At 36.1% G+C, this 21,087-nt stretch overlaps 1 protein-coding gene across 2 annotated transcripts in view; it reads right to left on the reverse strand.

Annotated features, from left to right (window-relative positions):
• Nucleotides 1-19,243, reverse strand: part of LOC137133478 (polycystin-1-like protein 2) — a 48,140-nt gene extending 28,897 nt beyond the window's left edge. Inside the window, exons 1-11 of one of the 2 annotated variants that reach the window (XM_067517139.1) lie at nucleotides 18,812-19,240; nucleotides 17,314-17,472; nucleotides 17,038-17,226; nucleotides 10,949-11,059; nucleotides 10,217-10,364; nucleotides 7,908-8,137; nucleotides 7,578-7,768; nucleotides 6,645-6,861; nucleotides 5,615-5,751; nucleotides 5,339-5,489; nucleotides 1,046-1,235 (exon numbers count right to left, since the gene is read on the reverse strand). In XM_067517139.1, coding sequence (XP_067373240.1) covers nucleotides 1,046-1,235; nucleotides 5,339-5,489; nucleotides 5,615-5,751; nucleotides 6,645-6,861; nucleotides 7,578-7,768; nucleotides 7,908-8,137; nucleotides 10,217-10,364; nucleotides 10,949-11,059; nucleotides 17,038-17,226; nucleotides 17,314-17,472; nucleotides 18,812-19,121 — 2,033 coding nt within the window. In that variant the 5' untranslated portion in view covers nucleotides 19,122-19,240. Of the gene's footprint in view, nucleotides 1-1,045; nucleotides 1,236-5,338; nucleotides 5,490-5,614; nucleotides 5,752-6,644; nucleotides 6,862-7,577; nucleotides 7,769-7,907; nucleotides 8,138-10,216; nucleotides 10,365-10,948; nucleotides 11,060-17,037; nucleotides 17,227-17,313; nucleotides 17,473-18,811 lie in introns of both variants that reach the window. The other variant, XM_067517140.1, reaches the window with a different exon arrangement.
• Nucleotides 19,244-21,087: the final 1,844 nt, after the last annotated feature.

Consider the following 21,087-nt stretch of genomic DNA (forward strand, 5'->3'; position numbering starts at 1 on the left):
GACTGGTATGTGGCTCCACCCTGTTGATCAGTTTCCCACCCTGTCTCCACAAATGCACCCAATTCTTGTTACACTCAGTCACAGACAATAAGAACCATTTACTCGTTCCCATCTTGCCAGATCCTTGGTTTTATTCTGTCCTGCTCCCACCTCACCTTGTTTATCTCGGTCTCATTTTAATGTTATTTACCTGTAAATCTGCTTTGGACTGTGGCGAAGATAGTTTTTAGATTTTCCCTGATCTGACTTTTAGGTTCTCTTGCATTGCTCTTGTCCTTCAGTGTGATCCACTTTTAGATTCTGTTCCTTATCCTGTCCGTACTCTGCCTACTTAGTTTATCTTGGTTTGTTCATGTTTAGTTTCCTAGTTCAATCACCCACAGATTAACCTTTTAGTTCATTAAGCCTGGTTCATGTAGTCTCTTTAGTTTATAGCCCAGTTTATGTTAGTCACTCTAATTCTCTTAACCTCGCACCTTATTTAAAGAATTTAAGAAACCAACTCAAAAATGGCAGAAAACAAAACAGTGTTACATTAGACTTGTTATAGACTTTTAAGTTTATAGATTTTTAAGTGAAATGTATTCTAATTAAACAATGCTGCACAATTTTCAAAAGCTTTTATCAGCTTCAGACATCAGTTTTTGATTTATGTGAAATAATGTTGGTTCCATCTAACTGCAAAAAATTCTAAAACACTACTGATCAGACACTTTATCTATAAGTTGTAGGTGGCATAGTTAAAGTTCATAGTGACAAGTTCAATAGTTTCTATGAAAACACTCAAAGAATGATATAACAATTTAAAATTAAAAATACCCAAATGAAGATAGAGTCAACCAAATAAGACATCAAAAGTCATTATGATGTTAAATATTAAATTATGAATATGTTGTAGAGGACTAATGACTAGTATAAAATTCAAATTTTACAAGGTCAAAAGAAAAACTTCATATAAGTAATTATATTTGTTCATATTGTTTGTAAAGTCATTACAGTGTTCTTAGTGATCACACAAGAGATGACAGTCAAGAGGGTCACATACCTTAGCCAATCTGGCTTGTTGGGGTCGGGAGTAAGGATGATACATATTGATTCGGATTTGTCCACTTTATTATTACCTTTTTTTATCTCTTCAAAATAATACTTATTAAATTCAGATGGGTTTGGTAGGCAGTCTTTTGTGATGGTATGAGTCAATCCATCATAATTTCCTTGGCATTTACAGGGATTCTCTGTGAAAAAAAAAAAAAAAAGTAAAGTTTTACTGTACTATAACTGACAGGCAATTAAGATGAATATTTGTTGAACGTTAATATCTGTACAACCCAAATACATTTTTCAATAAACATCCAACATCTCATTTCTGTCTTGTGACTTAGGCTATTGATAAGCCCATAGTTACTGCTAGCTAAATAAATACTTGAATGATAAACTTGAACTGTAGGTTGAAAAGTCCTAAGAGGAAAAACTTTGAGGTTTCAGATTAAGGGGACTAAGGGTTAAGGAAAACAACTTGAGGGCAACCTACATTAAGAGGGTAAGGTTAAGTTAAAAAAAAAAAACATTAAAACAAAACTCTACAAACGGTGACAATGGAACACATGAACTTCCTCACTATAGTGACCACATTTGGTATATTTTGAAACAATCATCAAGATCACAATGTCTCACGCTAGAGTCGAACCCCAGTCTCCCATGGGAAAGTCCTGTGTCTTACAGACATAGACAAAATTATTCCCTTCCACTAAAAAAGAAACCCATTTTTCTCTGAAATAACATTAATCAATGATCAAGAATCAATAATAAAAAGCAGTCTTATTTTTAAATTGTAAGAATTTGTAAGTTAAATCACTTGCAGTTTTTTTTTTGGAAGGGTAACAATATGGCCCATGTCTTTATAATGCACAGGTTTATACAGTTAGGATCATAAATATTGGAACAATGATAAATTTTTTGGCATTTGGCCATTGTACACCAGCACATTGAATATGAGATGAAACACACAAGATGTAATGTAGAAATCAAGAGTTTAAGATTGGATTCAAAGGGTTTGGCAAAAGCGTGGCAATTTTAAGAGACACATCCCCATTTTTGGTGACTCGTAAATATATGACTGACAAGCAGCTGCACGGCCAGTTATGGCCCGTTCCTTTGTTACTCCATGACTTAACATGCACATTAAATCCTGATGTTGGTTCTGAGTGTTACCGTTTACTGTCATTTGCATTTGGTAGCTGTTCACTGGAACTCAGACTATGAAGTCCAAAGAGGTGTCTATGCAAATGAAGGAGGAAATTATTAGCTGAAAAATAAAACAACATAAATCCACCAGGAAGATAACAAAAAAAATTAGGAGTGGCCAATACAACCCTGTTTCTTAAAAAGAAGGGATTGACTGTTAAGCTTAGCGAAAGCAAAAGCCCTGGAAGGCCATGAAGGACAGCTAAAGTGCCTGACCACAGAATACTGGCCATCGTGAAGAAGAACCCTTCACAACATCTAGCCAATTCAAGAAAACTCTTGAGGTGGTACAGTAGGTGTGTCATTGTCAAAGTCTACAGTCAAAATACCCCTTTCTCAACAAAATACAGAAGTTTCACAACAAGGTACAAAGCAGTGTGCCACACTTGAGCACCTACAAAAAACAACTTTCCAGTTCTAGGTTAATGACTCTTTGGACTGATGACAACAACAGCTCATGATCCAAAGCATCAAGACATCAAAAATGAAGGCACTATTAGGGCATTGGCATGTATGGTTGCCAATGGAACTGGGTCCTTTATGGCCTAATTGCTGATTAAAGTAGCAGGATAGTTTCTGAATTTTACAGAGCAATGTGTTCTGCTCAGATTCAGATAAAATGCTGCAAAACTGAAAGCACTTCATTTTTCATTGCAAAATGATAATGACCCCAAAACATACATACAGGAAAGCTACCCAAACGTTTCCCAAGGAAAAGAAATGGGATATTCTTGACTAAGTCAAGTCGTCTTAAATTAATGTCGACTTTTCTCACATCTTATCTAACTGTATATAGACTTGTAGACTATATATCCGACTTGAATATTAGTCTGACCCTCTATTATTTTACAGGTGATGGTATAGTTGGTTAAAAGTGATTGTAATATTTTATATATTTAGAATTCCAACAGCATTAATTGGTTGTTTCAATGTGTAGTTCTGGTAAATCCACACTGAAATGCAGTTACCATTCAGATTATTTACACAGTATTTATTTAAAATACTTTTAAAACACATATAGTCCCGTTTTTGTTTTTTAAATCTAAGTGTTTGCAGCTGCAACTAGCCTCTTAAAAAACATATAACATGACACGATAACTTTGATAATGATCTAGCAGTGCAACCAGTTAAAACATGAGAAAATACTTTTCTTAATTTGTGTGTCACATTTCTTTAAACATGATTTCAGCCAGCTGAAGTAAATGTTTCAGTGCAGGATAACTGACGGACAACCTGACACTTGTCTTATTATGATCAATGTTAGAAAGACAGACTGTGGATAGATTTTGTTCTGAGCTGAGGAGAAATCCCCACTGTGTAATGTATACAGTGCATTCAGAAAGTATTTCCTTTGCTTTTTTAAAATTTTGTTATGTTGCATCGTGATACTACAATTGTTTCTTACAGCACTCTATAATGACTGAATATATATAACTGAATTTTTGAAATGTCTGTAAATTTAAAAAAAAGAAAAAAAATCATCATATGTCATATCACATGTACATAAGTTTATAGACCTTTTGCTCAGAACTTTGTTGAAGCACCTTTGGCAGCAAATATAGCCTTAATTACAGCCTCTTTTTGGGTATGACCTGATGCAACAAGCTTTACACAAATGGATTCAGAGATTTTTTGCCATTCCTCTTTGCAACTCCTCTCAAGCTCTGTCGGGTTTGATGGGGACCGTCCATGGACAGCCATTTCTCTGTCCACCGACAGAAAAAGTTTTCTTAGGAGATCTTCAATAGCGTTCAAGTCAGTGCCCTGGCTGAGCTAATCTAGGACATTCACAGTTTTCCCTAAGCTACTCCTGTGTTGTCTTGGATGTGTGCTTAGGATTGTTGTCCTGTTGGAAAGTGATCCCATGGGCCAGTCTGAGGTGGTTTCCAAGTCATGTCTAATCAATTTAATTACAGGTGGACTGAGGTCCCTAAGCTAAAATTAAAGGGTTGTTGCAAAAGGCCTGAATATTTACCTTAGGCCAATGAGATATGAGTTTTTCTTTTTTAATAAATGTACAGAGATTTGTAAAATTCTGTTTTCACTTTGTCAATATGGAGTACTGAGTGTAGATTATAGGGAACAATAAATTCATTTGAACAATTGTAGTATCAGGCTGCAACAAAACATTTTAAAAAGTGAAGGATGTCTGAATACTTTCTGAATGCAAGTGAATTAAATTCATCTCCCTTTCTGAGAACTAAAAGTTTACCTCAACTCAGGGTGACAAAACTAAGTTTTCATTAAAATGGTTCTTGAAATACAACCCTGATCTAAAAACAGATGTTGGGTGTTTTAGGGTAAAGAATTCAATGAGTGAAATATTACAGTCTGGCTGTGCGTTTTCCTTATTGCCATTATGAATTTTAGAATGAAATGAATGAACACTAAAAAACAAAAGTGGGAAATGTATTTCATGCCCACAAATGCCCTCTACATATACTGTAAAATAGAAAAGCAGCGTGGACTGATGCACTGTCCCTACAACTTGCTCTTATTCTATAGCATTTCCGCTTCCTAAGGTGTCAAATTGTGCCACTTTGTACATCTTTGGCGTATCATGTTGATGACAAAGGTACTAATGGACACCCCAGGAGCACCACTATTTAAAGGACTGGCAAAAACTCTGCAGGTGTACTTTAGTGTCGGTATTGGACACTCCAGGAGAGTCACCTTTTGACAGGACAAAATCATCCACCTGTCCCATTCTACCATCCACCATCCCATCCCAGAGCTTTTAGCTATCAAGCTACTCTCCTGTGGAACCAGCTCCCAGTTCAGATTCGGGAAGCAGACACCCCCTCTACTTTCAATTCTAGGCTTAAAACCTTATTCTTTGATAAAGCTTATAGTTTGTTCTATAACTATTTGTTCTGGTTACTCAATAATTAAGTTGCTTTAAAAGAGTGATCATCTCTTATAATTGATCTGTTGCCCTATAATGAGGATAAATTATTCATAATGTGTATGTTTTTGCAGCAGGCCTGCTATCAGTATTCACATTGATAACTTCATATTGCTACAATTTTTAATTTATGATCTCACTATCTAACAAGTTTAAGAAACAATTGGAGTAAAAAATCATGATCCTTACTGCAAGACCACTGGTACCGTTTGCTGTTGTCATTTAGTCCAGATGGGTCACTTGTGGAAAGCTTGATACTACTATTTCTTGTAGGTACAGAGTATGAAGGAGTCGCAGTGATGTCAGGTAGAGATTTGATAACTCTATTATGCTTCTTTCTCTGAAAATAAAATTAAACACAACATTTTATAAATAGCAGTATATGGTCTCTGAATAAATGTAAAAGGTAGGTACAGAGTATGAAGGAGTCGCAGTGATGTCAGGTAGAGATTTGAAATATCTTACCGGTCTTCTGGTAAAGCTCAGCTGAATTTGACCATTTTGACTATTTAGTTTACTGACTGAATCCTTGCCGCAGGAAGAAAACAGATCCACCTCCAGGGAGGAGAAAACATTCCATGCTCTGAGTTTCACAACAGTCACTGTAGCAAGACATAGTTAAAAACTGCTGTAACAAATTAAATTTACTTAAAAAGCCATAAGTCTTAATATGGCACTACTTTTCAAACTACTGTATTGCACCAAATATAAAACAGAATATATATCTATTTTATGATAAATTAATTTTCATAATATGGTTGTCCTATATTAGAGGATAAATTAATTATTCAGTAATTCAGTTATTTGTTTTTATGCAACAGCAGAAGGAGCTTGTAAGCAGATGGCGCCTGCAAACACAACACTAAATAAATCTACTAACCACTGTTTAACTCCAGTATGCTGTGGATTTTGCAACAATTACAAGTTTTACAAGTTTTAAATGTGCATTAAAACAAACATTACTTTCAACAATTTCTTTATAGATTGGCTCAGTCAGTGAACAATAAACTGAGGTAAACTGGCAACTATATTTTAATCCAAATTTGTTTAATCCAGGAGTGTTTTTCCTGAATAAGGAGTTTCAGAATGGTTGGGTCTTATATTTGGCCAATGTAGAACTTTTATTTTTTCCATTTTTATTTTTGTACTGCACATATTTTTAGCAGATTTTGTTTTGAGCTTTTGAAACGCAAAATTTTGCTTTTTTAAGCTTTTTAAAGTCTAGCTGAACCAAAATGTACGTTTCATAACCTTATGTTGCCATTATTTTGTTAAAATAATTATTGATAACCATGTTCAATTAGAAAGAACCAATAGTAGCTTTCCACCAATGTGTGTTCTCTTCATAGAGAAGGCACAAAGGACAAACATTTTATCTTTAAATAATTTGGATTGAATTGACCAGGCAGCAACCTACGGCCCCTTTACTGCTGTAGTGGTACATCATTGTGGTTACGGTGTTATTTTGCCCTCTATGGCCCTTGTTTTTCCATACCCTCAATCTGGTGTCCAATATGAAAAATTTCCTTCCTTGTATTCATCTCTCTGGTCTCATAGAATGAACTGTTGTTGTCTCCTCTCAGAGAGAAGAGCAGCAGCACAGGTGCTCCTTCTTCTAGGGAAACGCCAACTATAATATCTGAATTTAGGCAATCATTTCTCTCTGTCAGTATGGATGCCTGAAGCCCTGCTACTTTCTCCAACACACAAACCTGCAATATGAGGAAATTACAAGACAAAGAACTACACAAGTTAAACTATATACAATATCCAAAAGTTAAAATATAACCAATATTTCTGCTTTAGCCATCCTGTCTGTAAAAGAAAATGATGAAAATTAATCAACAATATGAGTGAATAACAACTATAGCAACTCTAGTCAAATACATTCTTTAACAAAGTGTTACTGGTAGGTTTTTTATGTATTGTTGGTAATTATTGCCTTTTTGAAGGCACTTTGTGGAGTTTCTGAACCCTAGAGGAGTTGTAGAGCAAAATTTTTAATAAGCAGGTCTATATTGTGTTTGTGACTTTGCTTTAAGGATAATGATGACTTATGAGTTTTGATGTTAAACCTGAAAACTTCCCACAGTCTCAAAGTTCTGTGGCACTGACATTTACATTCTCATCTGTTTAACATGGCACTAAATAGAGGTATTTTCACACCATGTTCCACAATTTAAATTCACAGGGATGATGCATTCACTGTTTTGTGGTGTTTACAGATACCCACTAATTGGCTGATGGGATGCTGTAATTAAAGGTTAAATTTAATTTCTAATTTAGAATGGTTTTAACTCCAATCAAGCTCCACAATCAAGTGTTACAAATGTACAAAACTTCCAACTTTTCATATGTCACCAATACAGTAATAACAAAAACATGAAAGTAAAGGGCTTGACGATTCTTCCGGTTTTGGGGGATTTACCTGGAGGTCAGCAGATACTTGAGGGAATGTGACCATGTTAGATGCATAAAGTTTTAGCTGATGGCAGCCAGGTCCAAGCTGCGCCACCATCTCAGGAATAACTGTGATGTTATGGGGAATGCTTCCTCTAGCCACTGATAAACTAGACAACAGTATTTTATTACTCTGAATTGTGTAGGTCACATTTGTACCTTGAAGAGAAAAAAAAAAAAAAAAAAAAAAAAATCAAAAATACATTATACAGTACATGACATTAAAATCACATTTTCTGGAATAAAGGGGGAAAAACTACAAATTTGAAAAATGACTCATGGTCATCTTAATATCTACCTGCATTTACTTCCATTTGAATTTGAAATGCCCTTCCATACAAGGCTTTGCAGTTGGTCGCATTAAAAGAGAGGTTTCCAGCATAGCATCTAATGGCACCAATCTCTGCGATGGGCTCCTGAATCATAATTATTTTCTCAGCCGTTGTGCGTATGTCATTGCTGGTGCATTTAACTGTCACAACAAATGTACTTGGGTGGGAGTATTTGTGCACCACACTGCTCTCCAGCCTGAGAAAAAGCACATAAAAGCATTTAGCAAGGATTACTGTCTTTGTCTTGCTTTCTGGACATAAAGTATTAATTAAGGTCACATACAATATCATACAATGCCCAATAACAGACAATAACCATTCTCTAATTTCACTGTAGTATGGCTGGAAGATATGGTCCAATTAAAGATAATGTGCTGCAGCTGGTTTACGGCTTACTGAATTGAATAGAAATTTATGTCAGATTTCCGTTGTAGGACAGACCTAAGAAGAGACATTTAATCTACCATTTTAAATAGGAACAATACATTCCCTTTGCTTTGTAATGTTTTATTATTTTATGTTCTTGAACATAAAAACCCTAGACATGAAGTGTATTTATTTTTTGATTAGCCCTTTTTGATGTGTTCTATCTCTCGAAGAGTTGTATGAAAAAATAAATGCAGAAGATCCCCAATTATTATGTTTTATCTAGATTTGCTAAAACATCGAAAGTTGGCATACAGCCGATATGAGAGGTTTTGTGCTTTACAGTTAGCTTGATGCGTAGGACTGTGAATCTTTCCCTCTCAAACACTTCGATACGTAGCAGGAAACATGGGCCAAGATTCCAAACAAAAAGCACAGCTAAGGTTATGATGAGAAGATTCAGGCTCATTTCAATATAATTTAGCTAATATTAATTTTGGCTTCTATTTAAACTACACGTTATATAAAAAGGTTTGATCTGCAGCGTTAGAACTTAATACATTCAAACAAGTAAAATGCTTAATTAGTTTTTGAAGTAGTAGTAGATTTATATACTGCTATATATACTACTTTATATACCGTAAAGTAGTTTAGGTCAGCTCTCCTTTTACAGCTGCAACAGTGATGTTTACATATTATAGCATCAATAACTAGAATCTAGTAATATATCATTCTGAAATTATACATTCTACAGTACTTTGACATTGTTTGCCTACTTTAGGTAAAATCTGATAGTAATACTATTTTTCTACTGTGGTAAGTTAATGATAAGTTTATTTAAGTAAAATATCTGAATACTTCTTCAGCCAATAGTGTTTTGGTAGTTACAAAGACAGTAAATAAAAACCAAAACATGAAGTTTTCAGCAAAAGTAAAGACAATTGGTTGGAGGTTGTGTAAAGATTGAGTTTCACGACTCTGCGAGAGTCTACTAAAGTTACTAAAGTAAAGATAAGGCAGCAAATTACAAAATGTAAAAGATTCTTAATCTATCAGTTATTTTGCCAATACATCCATCATACAGACACATTTTGGAAATTAGATTAAATTAGATAGATTAGAACAATGCAGCTCCGGAGTCCCATGACAGCAAAAGTCATATTTAAATGATGTCAAACACATGTGGTAATGCTTTCTGTTCAGCTTCAGGACATTAATGTCTTTGCTGATGACCATCACAGTTCACATAAGAGCCTGTAGCTCACCTGTCTGTGTTGGTCAGGCTGCTGCTAACATGATTTTGATAATTTATGCCTAAAACAAGAATAAAAATAAAAAATAAAAAAAAAAAAAAGCTCGGTAAGTAGTGGTTAATTTAATTTGAATTAAATTTTCGTGTCTCCGTGATATATGTAGGCTAATAATAGCATTGCTCCTGATACACTAGTGGAAGCAGGATAGCATTACATAGTTCATATTTTTCCCATAATTTTACTTTTTTGAAACGTTTACAAAATAAACATATTTTGGTACCAAGTTTGGACACCTGATAGCGAAATTATCAGTTTTTGTTAGCCTATAATTATAATTCAGTGAGCAAACTTCTCTTGTAGGTCCAGTGGGTTCTTATCATGTACTTTGGTTCACCAGGCCACTGTTGCAGATATAGAGTGAATGCATAACTACATCCTAAGGCACAAAGACCACATTTGTTTTCGACACTATCTGCTGTCCGCTTCCTTCATAAGCAGACTTTTCTCTTTTTAAAACGTCACCAACAGTCACTTCTCCTTTTTGCCTCTCAGTCACACAACTGGCAGGTAAAAGGTCACCTACTGCAATATAATTAAGGACTGATAACAACTGATAAAAAAAAAATAGTGTAGTAACAGTCAAGCACAGTACTTACCCCACTGGACTGTCCAGATAAATAACATGGCCATCTCCGGTACTCAGTTTGCAGTCTACGTTTACCCAGGACAAATCTAAGAGCCACTTTACGGTGATGGTGATGTCATTAAAAACTGCAGCCACAGTGCTCATTGCCAGTGAGAGGCCTGGAAAGAAACAATTACGAGAAATGTAGCAAAGTGACTGTAACCAAGTGGGCTTCAAGATACAAACATGCATAGATTCTGACCATCTCAGCACTCAACATTAGGGCACACATTGAATGGATAAATACTACACGAGTCTGTGTTGCTAATTAAAAAATAGGATGTGAAATAAACAGGTGACAACATACTTTACCCATTACCCTACCATTTTTTCCCCCCACAGTTCGAGCGGTAACCCTAATCATTTGTTTCATTGTGTTGCATCGATTGTTAGAGGTGCCCAACTGAATTACTGCCAACAATTGCTTACAGTGACGTGCCCAAATCCTAATATTTCTAATTGCCAATTTTTGAGCCATGCACAAGAAGCTTTTTGAAGCCAGTGCATTCAGCGGTTGATGTTCTTAGTGTACCTTTTCATTGGCACCGTGAGTTTGATCACTGTTTTGTCACTATTAGGAAAAGTAAATGAAGAGGTGGGGTGGAAAGATGGATTTGTGTTTTTTTAGATATTGTGTGTAGAGTGTGTAATAGTTTCCCTTTAAAGATTAGCATTTGACCTGTGATTTGAATTCTTAACCAACCATCTTTGCATTGGTAATCCACAGATAAATAGCTCCCCAGAACAGGACAGGGTTCACCAAAGGATTTCATGACTTCTGCAACCTGGCAGGCCTGTCGACCATCGCAAAGAGCTAAGACAGACAAAGAGAATAACATCAGTGACTGATAACATATACAGTAGCAATGAAAATCACAATACAGAAAGTTGTACAAATTATTCCTCCATATTTATCAGTGGTAGTTCTGGTCAGAAAGGTTCCTTACTTGAACAACTATTTGCTATTCAACTAAAAATCCTTCATATAACGAGTCATTTAGTCATCAACATTCATCATCATCATAAATGTACTGCACTTATGTAGAGCCTCAAACATAAACACAAAACAAAGCACTGGACATTCACCCACTCACACAGGCCCTATCCTGTTCATATTTAGTTTCTTCCTCAAGGACACTCTCATCCAGCCTAGGTGAGTCAGGAAAACTACACATCCTGTGATTAGTGGGCCACCTGCTTGACCAGCTGAGTCACAGCCACCAACTCAACAAAACAAAACAAAAAGTATGATGGGAACCAGTAGTATGTGTGTTATGTGCATGAATTCTGCATAGCAGAATAATGTGAAATTAGCTGAGGGCAGCATGGTGACTGAGGAGTAATGGATTTAGGAATGCATGTATTTACATGTTACAATGAAATTTAGTCTGGGCATTGGGGGAGCAGTGAACAGTTAAAGGCAGCACCCAGGGAACTAGCACTGACTTTCTTGCTCAAGGATTAACCTGATATGTGGGCTGGAATTTGACACTCAGTACTTTGATATAAATGGTAAATGGTCTGCACTTATATAGAGCTTTTCTACCTGCTTGGTACTAAAAGGGCTTTACACTGTTCAGGATATATAGATCATACAGGGATAATGTTTTAATGCCATTACACCAGAAATAAACGCGCTCCCCTTGTTAGAATTTAGAAATAGGCAACTGGAAAAATGCAACACTGCAGCAATGAGGATTTGTGTTTGTCACATTTTTCAATCAGCAAAAACACACAAAATATGACCATGATTTCATAGTCTCATAAGCCTCTTTACGCATGCACTGAAATCCTAAACTTCTCCAGAATTTATCTGAAGGCAGTGTACTGTATGTGAGAAAGCAAATGTCTAAGTGAGACGCTTCCAAAACTGCACAATTTATCCTGCACACCCCTTTGTACAAAGTTGGGATTATGTGCATGAGACCATGCATGGAGCAAGCTGTTTTGTCCTAAATTGCCTGAAGGATTTAAGCCCAGCCAAGGTTTGATAAAAATGCTGAACAACAGTAAATGCATTTTTTCGTAACAAACAAAAAAAACACAACATAAAAATAAGGCTTTTATGAAACTGCTTACCAACACACAAACCATTCATAATTGCTAAATTATGCTAAAATATAAGGCTCCAAGTGCTACTAAATTAAGAGCCATTTAGGAGTCATTTTGAAGCCATAAGAGCTGACTCTTCTAAAGGAGTCGTGCCAAAATTGCCAAACCTTTGAAAAGAGCTTAAACTCCCATCACCAATGTCTAATTTGCAAAGGCAGTGCATTCCACAAATTAGGGCCTGCAACAGCAAAAGCTCTACAGTATCTCCACTCAGCTTAAGCTGTGTCTTTGGCATTTAAAACAAGCAAATAGATATATTGACATTTCTATCAGTTGAATGCCATGGTGTCTCTCTTTTTTTAGATGCACAGCTCTGATGTGTTTGCAAATAAAACACTATTTCCTGCAGCCTGATTTTTGCATCATGTTGCGTCTCTTGCACGCAATGACCCCATGAGAGACTCCTGACTCGGAAAATCTCCTGCTGTGTGTTACATGTGTGAAACAACTCCTATAATGTCCGGAGCTCATTTCTTCAGAAAGTCCAGAGCTCGTATGTGAAAGAGGCTGTAATCTGATTAATTAATTTGATTTCCCCTGGACGTTTCCACCTTGGACACTCACAAAAGGACAGTCATGGATATATGCTGGGCTTCCCCTGTGCTGCTAGTGTATTTCATCAGCACAACTGGGCCTCTATTTACTAAGCATTTCAGAATGGCTGCTGAAAGTTAACATAAAATAACCACTCTTAAAACACTCCTACTTCAGAGTAAGACATAAAATGATTTAAGAGCATCTCGCTCTTAGCAATAAGTAGGACCAGGAAGGGGTATAATATTTTGCAACATTTAAAATCATGAAGTATAAATTTAAGATGTGTGTTGTAGTTGTTCTGAGTTGAGGTTCTAGCTTTGTTGTAAGGAAATGGCAGGTCTTCTTTGATGGACTTCCAGCAGTCACAGCTGATGGGACACTAGCAGAAAATGGGTTGGCTCTGTAAAACACAGTCCCGGTATCTTAAAGGTAGCATTAAAAGTGACATTACCGCAGTACACATACATGGCCAGGTTGGCTTTTAAGGAGAGTAAGTTAAGTTAGGCAAATATTTGGGGCCACTTAAAGAAATTTGAAAAAGAAATACATTGAAAATGATAAAATAGCTGTGAGTTTCATCAGTAAAAATAATTATTAATCCTGCAAAGAGAAAGTAAAACAACTCGTGGACTGGTGGGACACTAACAACATGTACCTAAATGTCGACTTTAAGAGGAAACATGCAACCTACACCTCACTATGTCAACAGCACCACTGTTGGGTCAGTCAAGAGCTCCGAGTTCTCCGAGAGTGTATATCCCAGACGATCTAATGTGGACTCTGAACACATATTCTGTAGCAAACACAACACAGCAGCAGCGGCACTTCCTGTGGTGGATAAAGAAAGCTAACCTGCCCACCTTGTTTCAATTTCCCACTATGTATTTTTTCTATTTTTCAACAAAGACAAACTGCACCTACAAATCACTGGTTTAACTGCCATAAACAACGCTCATTAAAGCAATTGTCCCAAGCATCAAGGAGGATGCATGAATGAAAACATCATCACAGCATTAACACTCATAGTTGTGAAGTTGGAACTACATGATACGTGCACACACACATACTGTTCATTTAAAAATTGACTGATTTCAGCATTTCAGTTTCCTATTTTCTAAAATTTAAATCTCAGCTCCATAAAGAACATGGCACTACAATCAATGCTGTACTTCACAGCTCTGAATGTTATTTTTTTTTAGGTGACTTCATACCATTTACTATGTAGCCCTACTCTTTGCGGGAAGTAAGAGTAGGAGCTTCCATTAATAACTTTTACATCCTACTCTAATGGAGGAGTATTTTTTTTTAGTCCTAAGTTAACGTAAAGTCATTCCTGAGAGTGATTCTGAGACGCCAGGTAAGTAAGTCTGGGCCCTGGAATCACCTCAGAGTGGGACTGAAGGCCTAGTGGAGAAATGCTCAGTTATATATTTTACTGAAGACTGTTATTATATTAATATAACTTCAGCTTTCTAAAGAATCATCGTATCCTTCAACAGTTTTTGAAGGACTTTTTTTTTTCAAAGTGTAAAAAATATTCATGGAGCCGTTTCACATTTTGTTGATCGTTTAGAGCTGATCGATGCTATTTCTGCTTACAACAAAAGTGAAAGGTGCGTCGACAAACACACAGACACAGTCCTTTAATCTCGGTCTTCTGAATGAAACAAACTCTGCAGCTGAAAGAAGCTGCCTGAACCTTTTCTTCAGGTTATTTTATATTAAACCACGACAGTAGTGCAGCGGTGCCGAGGTTAATGTTAATGAGTAGTTAACGAGTTTTCTTACCAACGAAAAAAACATCTTCAGTTTTACAATAAACGGGTTTTAAATTGTACCAATAAACTAGCTGGTGAACTAAACAGACTCACGATTTTACCTCGACGTGAGCAGGTCCCAACAGCGTGGTCTGTCAACTCCACCAAAACTTAAAAACTCCAAACAAATATCCATAAAGTCAGGGATATTGATATTTTGACAAGATGGCTTAAAATCGTTCACAATGACGCAGAGAATTTTACTATGAATAACCATCCAAAATAGAGTTGCTAGCTGCGAGTGTCACTGCACGTGTTGGTGCTTCCAGTAAGGGACCGTCTTCTATTTACTGACATCTGTGCCTTGAGATGACTTTGTTGTGAATTGGCGCCATATAAATAAAGTTGAATTGAAATTGAATTGAATCTGCAACCGCGAAAAATCAGCAAATAAATCTGCAAAGCGCTTTAAGCCAGATGTTTATTTTTTCCTGTGAAAACTGTATCTCTAATTTCACAAAACCATAATGTGGGCTCCATTTAATTTATGTAACAAAAAGGTGGAATAACATTCCTGCCTGTATGTATCTTATTATGCATTTTTCAAAGGTCCCTTACTGTAATTGATGTCATGTCAGTGTTTTAAGATGCCAAATATATTATTTTTGAAGTAGACCGTTCAGTATTTGGATCAATAATTTTGTTAAATATAGGGTGTAAAGTCAGACCACAAATGTTATATTGTATATGTGTCAAATACACATTAAATCAACATCTTATTTTTTCTGCTGTTCATCTCATTCTCTGGTTTTATCCTGCCCTGTGATAAGTATCCATGCTTCACTGTAACATTGTAGTATTTCTGCCTTCAACACAAAATACAGATACAAAATTGAACCCTCTCGTTATTTTTAACTTTTCATACAAAATTTCACATCTGTAAACAAATTGTGCATATGATTTAAAACACAAAGCCCTTGTGTTAGGATTAACATTTCATATATTTTTATGACTCTGATGGACAACCCATTAGTGGACAACTCTGTCTATTAGCTTAGCCACAGTTGCTGAAACTGTAAAACTAGGGATTATTTATTACATTCCATAACACTGCATTGTTTATGGACAGCTGCAGATACATAATGGCTCTTTTATAGAGTTTCTCTTTCTTGCCTAAGGACATTTTGACATTTGGCCAGGAGGAGCTAGGAATTAAACCACAACCCCTGGGGTTCATAGATGACTGCTGAGCAACAGCAACCTATAAATGGTGATTTGTGTATTTTAATAAAATACACAAAAGAAGTGCTTTAAAAGACATTGCTAGTAGAAAGCCATTATTTAAACCATCAGTGAATTAGTAAGTAATGTTAACAAGGTACACATATTATTATTATTAGAGCAGATATAAAGTGGTCGATGGTAGTCAGTACAGTAGACTGATTAAGTAAATGCAGTTTAATGTTTGTGTATTTAATATTTAAAGTGAAGTGCTATTGGAAGTTTACAGCAGATATGTTAAGATGATCCTGGCTCAGTTCGTAGTCAAGGGCAAGAGCAGAGGTGAGAAATATTGTGACAGCATCTCACAATGGTATGAACTGCATTGCTGACTGCCATAACTGCAGTTTGTTTTACACAGATAATTCCTGTAATTAGACGTGTCTGTCTAAAACTGAGTGCAACATTCTGAGCCTGCAACATCTGCGTGGGTCCCCCCCCCCCATCATTAAAAGACTTGAAGGTCAAGTGAATTTCAAATTATAAACCTGTCAAATGTTTAACTTCTGTGTGTTTGTCATTCTGTGTTATGCTCTAAAGTAAACTGCTGACCCGTACTCTACCTATTACTTACAACATGCTGGAGAAGAATGCATTGCCCTAAGACCCTAAACAGAATAGACATGTTTAGAAAATGAATGGATAATGTGGCTCTGCCATCAGTTAAACATGTCAATATTTGCTAAATTAATATCTGTCATTTATGTACTGTATCTTTAAGGCTTTTAACCTGTCAAGCTTTTATGTGGCCTTCCATAAATGTCCTGATGTTCTGATGGGCAATCATTCTTTTGAAAAAACTGTTTGCAGTGAGCCAATATGTGCTTTGTGATATCAACATTTCCTTAAAAGGTGGATTGAATTTCATCCCATTTTCCATCCATGCAGAACCTTTTGAGGCATGAGTGTTTGCTTTCCTATTCTGATATTTTCCCTATTGAGATGAGCAGATTAAATGCTAAAAACTATTATGAAACTAAGTGGTTTTGTGCAAATCAGATCAGTTTACAGTTCTGCACATTAGGCAATAGCTCATACAAACACCAAACAACAAAGAAATTACAGACATTTAGATTTCACAAGGAAGAGAATTATATTGTTTTACCTGATAAAGTTTCTACAACATCCACCCAGCCACACTGATGATGTTTGGACGTTGTTGGTAGGGATGCTGTGGCTCGACAGTAATGAATATTTTTACGACCATAGAAGCCTCCATCTATTATTACCACCTGACCAGATCCACACTGCAGAGTGGTGTGATGACCTGCACACACTATGGAGCTGCCAGACTCTGAAAAGAATGCGAAAGCAAAAGTAGCAATTCTCCATAACTTCGTGTGTTTATTTTTTCTTTTAGAGTTTGGGTCAGAATACAAACCAAACTGGCAGATAAAGGGCAGCCTTTTGTTGCAGTCTTTTGTGGCCTTCCATTTGAAGTCTGAGTGTCTCAGCATGTGTCCACAAGCTGCTTCTGGCGGTGGGCTGTTGACCCAATTTGAATAGGTGATATACGAACCATCCAGCCAAGAGAAAGGCCCTGAAAATGGAACAAACCACTGCTGAGCATATGAACAGTTTGAGATGAGGAGCTTAAAAATAAAATTACTTCTGTGGTAAGAAAGATTTGATACATTTGTATCATTAAATCTATTGGTTATATTTACTCAAGTGTTTAGTTTCTTAATACAATATCAAAAAGCAATACAGACATGGCTTTGACTGTTGCACATTCAGCTAGATTACATGTTAATTTATCATTAGAAGTAAATACCAAAAATAGTCAAGGGGTGTATAAAAATAAACTTGTAGTAAAATAATAAAAAATTAAACTGTGCAAAAAAATGTATCCCCCTTATATCCCCCTTATTTTTTAAATGAGAATTTACTTTATTAATTTCTGTTTAAATATCATTTGTACTGGCTGAATCTACATTGAATATTATCATTTTTTTACATTTCACAATAGGGTATGATAAATAAGAGTCAAATGGGTTATGCAAACAACAAAGAATCCAAAATAGTATCAATTAAGTGAGCTAAACCACTGGAAGTGCAATGTTTTAATGTTTTTTCATCATGTTTTTTCATGACAATGAAAATGGAAACTGCAGACTTTTGGTATAAACTGCAAACAGGTAAACCTGCTCACTGAATACATTTCTTATTAACGATGGTATCTGTCCTATACTATTCCAAACTACAATTATGACTTAACAATGTATATTTTTCTATTTTATACAAAAGATAGATGAGGACAGTTCTGTCTGCCATCACATATTAATTGCAAACAGAAAAAGCCCAGAAGGTAAATCTGTATGTTTTTCACTTGCATAAAATGTGAGCATGTGTGAACTAATTTCCTAATTCTGTCAGAAAGAAGGAGACTTCACACCAGTTAAAAGGCTGCAATTATTCAACAGAACAACATGACAATGAGACAAACTTAAAGGATGAAAAATATTACACCATGGTTAAAGTATATTTAGTGTTTTACTACAATCTGTGGTATTGTTAATAGCAGGTTAAATGCATAACACTGTAAAATTAAAGACCAAAAATAGAGATTTTCATTTCCTCTTTCTGCAACGTTCTTAATGTGTAGTAGCTTTTTAAATATAGACAATAAATCACAAAGAATGAGAGTGTCACTGTGCTTTAAAGATGCCAACAGTCCTCCAACGCTAATGCATAAGTCTTTTGTTGTTTGTATCTTAACAATGATTTAGAAATGATAGAGCATTTTAATTTCTCTGCTGTAAACTTTCTCATGGACATTGAGATGTAAGATTTCGACCTCATCTATTTTAGGTATAGAAAAACTTCAGGTTATATGCTCAAAAAACTTAGGTAGCAGTTGTCCATTTGTTCCTTCTTACCTTCAGCAGTTGGAGGATATTGCAGGTTGTTTGAGGCAGACTGTGCTACTCCCAACCATGCGTCCTTGTCATGGTCCAATTGTCTTTGTAGGAAATACTGAGTCTCTTTATTTGGGATAAATGCAAGGTGTCCCCCACTCTTTTCACACCAAGCCTGGGCACTGAAAAAGGAGCGCTGGAGACCCACAAACTCATAGCAGGAGCCTCCAAAGGACTTCTGGTTGTCTGGACAGGAAACATGCTCATCTTCAGCTAGCATCAGACTGCTGAGCGTCATCAGGATCAGTAGGTGCAGAACAGTCCAGCACATGTTTTCTGCTTTCACTTCAGAAACCAAATGTTAGTCTAATACCAATTTTTTTGTTTTCATTTTGTTCTCGTCAAAGTGGAGAAAGGAATACCGTTTGAGCCTTTCATCCACTGCAAAGTTTTCATGCACATAACCTGGTTATGTTCTGCCCTTAAATGGGTCTGAGACAAGTCCCTCTCACACACCTTTTTCTGGGTGTGGTGAAACACTGTTTATATAACAGCCAGGCTTCCTTCCAAACCAATAAATGCACTGTCTTTGTTTGCAGACAGGTGCAACTAAATGAATACTATGGTTCAACTACATGACAAAATAATGGGGGTTATGTTTTAAATTATTTTAATTTTGAACGATTTAATAATTATTTTTAACATTTTTCTTTTGACCCAATGATTAAAAGAAAAAGTAGATTGATACAAAGTAAATTTCAAACGCAATACAGTAAAACACAAGTAAGACATGGAATTTTAATTAGTTCACAAGTGAAAGAAGGAGGTATGAGTCTTAGAAAGGAACTTCATTCCTTATGTTCATTTATCTAAAGTTTTACCATGACTCCTTGATTGCTTTTCTTTACTGTAAGAGAAAATACACAATAGTTTTATTTTCATTACATGATCATCAAATTTCAGCAATTAAACCAAAGCATATCCTCTCATCAATAGGGGGCCGGGCTCAGTGGTAAAGCAGTGGGTTGGGATGCAGAAGCCCGTGGGTTCACATCCCACCCCCACCAGATGTGGCCGCACAGTGACGCTGTGGCGACCTCTGAAGGAATAAGCATAAAGCTGTTTTTGATATCGTCTGTATTTGTCTTTGTCTCCACTTCTGAATGCAGCCTCGTTGCAGGCAAGGGAGTTCTCCTAAGGTGCTGTCTGGGACACGAAATCGAAAATTTCAGTTCACTATGTCCCTGAAAACATCTCCTGGGGTTTTTGAAGAAATCAAAGAAACCTGACTCAAATTGTCGTCTCAAAGCAGTGATACATTGATTTGATTATTCCATTGATTGGATAATGGGTCTAAATTCAACTGACAACCAACTGTGTGCTTCTAGTCCTCAGATAGTTATGGAGCTGTTGTCAGTCCAAGGAACACAAAGGTAGTGGTAGTGAAATGAAATTCCAAATTACTTTTTAAGCTATTTATAATTGTAAAGGGTACAATTTTTATGTGCAATAAAAGCAGACCAAAATCATACAAACGAGCAGCACAACAGTGTAACCTAATTTGTACAGAGGCTACTTCGAAAAGATGCACTTAGTGAGTCACTGTTTGCTCCAGGCCTCATCGCAGAGATAAAATAATGTAACAGCAGCTGCCTTAAAGTAGAACCGTAGGTTGTTCAAATGGTGGGATACAAATACATATTATTCTGCATTTGTTTATTCAATCTATGGTCTGACACTTACTCTCTGTAAAGTATGGTTCTTCCTTACTGCCTTGCCTTTTTCTCTGTCCATCTCTTTATCCATAGTTCTCGTTCTGTCCTTAATGGCTTTTCAGTATGGCGGACAGAAGGTCTATTTCAGCAGGCCTGTTTGTGGTAGTGGGTAAAATAACACTTTTGCATCAGGCTGGGTGTGAGTAAACAGGCTCTTGGAACTATAGTACAGTGTTTGTAAAAAGCCTTTTTGTCCTCTGGCAGAGATTGGTGTTGTTGAGAAAAGAAATTACAAAAAGTTTTTGATTGAAAATGTTATACTGTGTATGTTTTATTGCCATTTTTCTTTCTGTACACTGCATTAAGTACACCGTAAAGGCTTTGTTACCAAGTAACACATTCACTAGATTATCAGCACAGCTTTTAAAGAAAAGCAGAAAAGGTCTTTACATTCCTACTGTAATTTTCAACTGAATGGAATTTGGGTTATTGCTCAAAAATATGTCTAGACAACTCCGTGCTTCTTGGAACAGGTCATCTAATATACAATTTGATTTCCTCCTGACTGCACATCATGTTGGT

The sequence above is a fragment of the Channa argus genome, chromosome 9 (genome assembly GCF_033026475.1).
Source record: "Channa argus isolate prfri chromosome 9, Channa argus male v1.0, whole genome shotgun sequence".
Taxonomy (NCBI): Eukaryota; Metazoa; Chordata; class Actinopteri; order Anabantiformes; family Channidae; genus Channa; species Channa argus.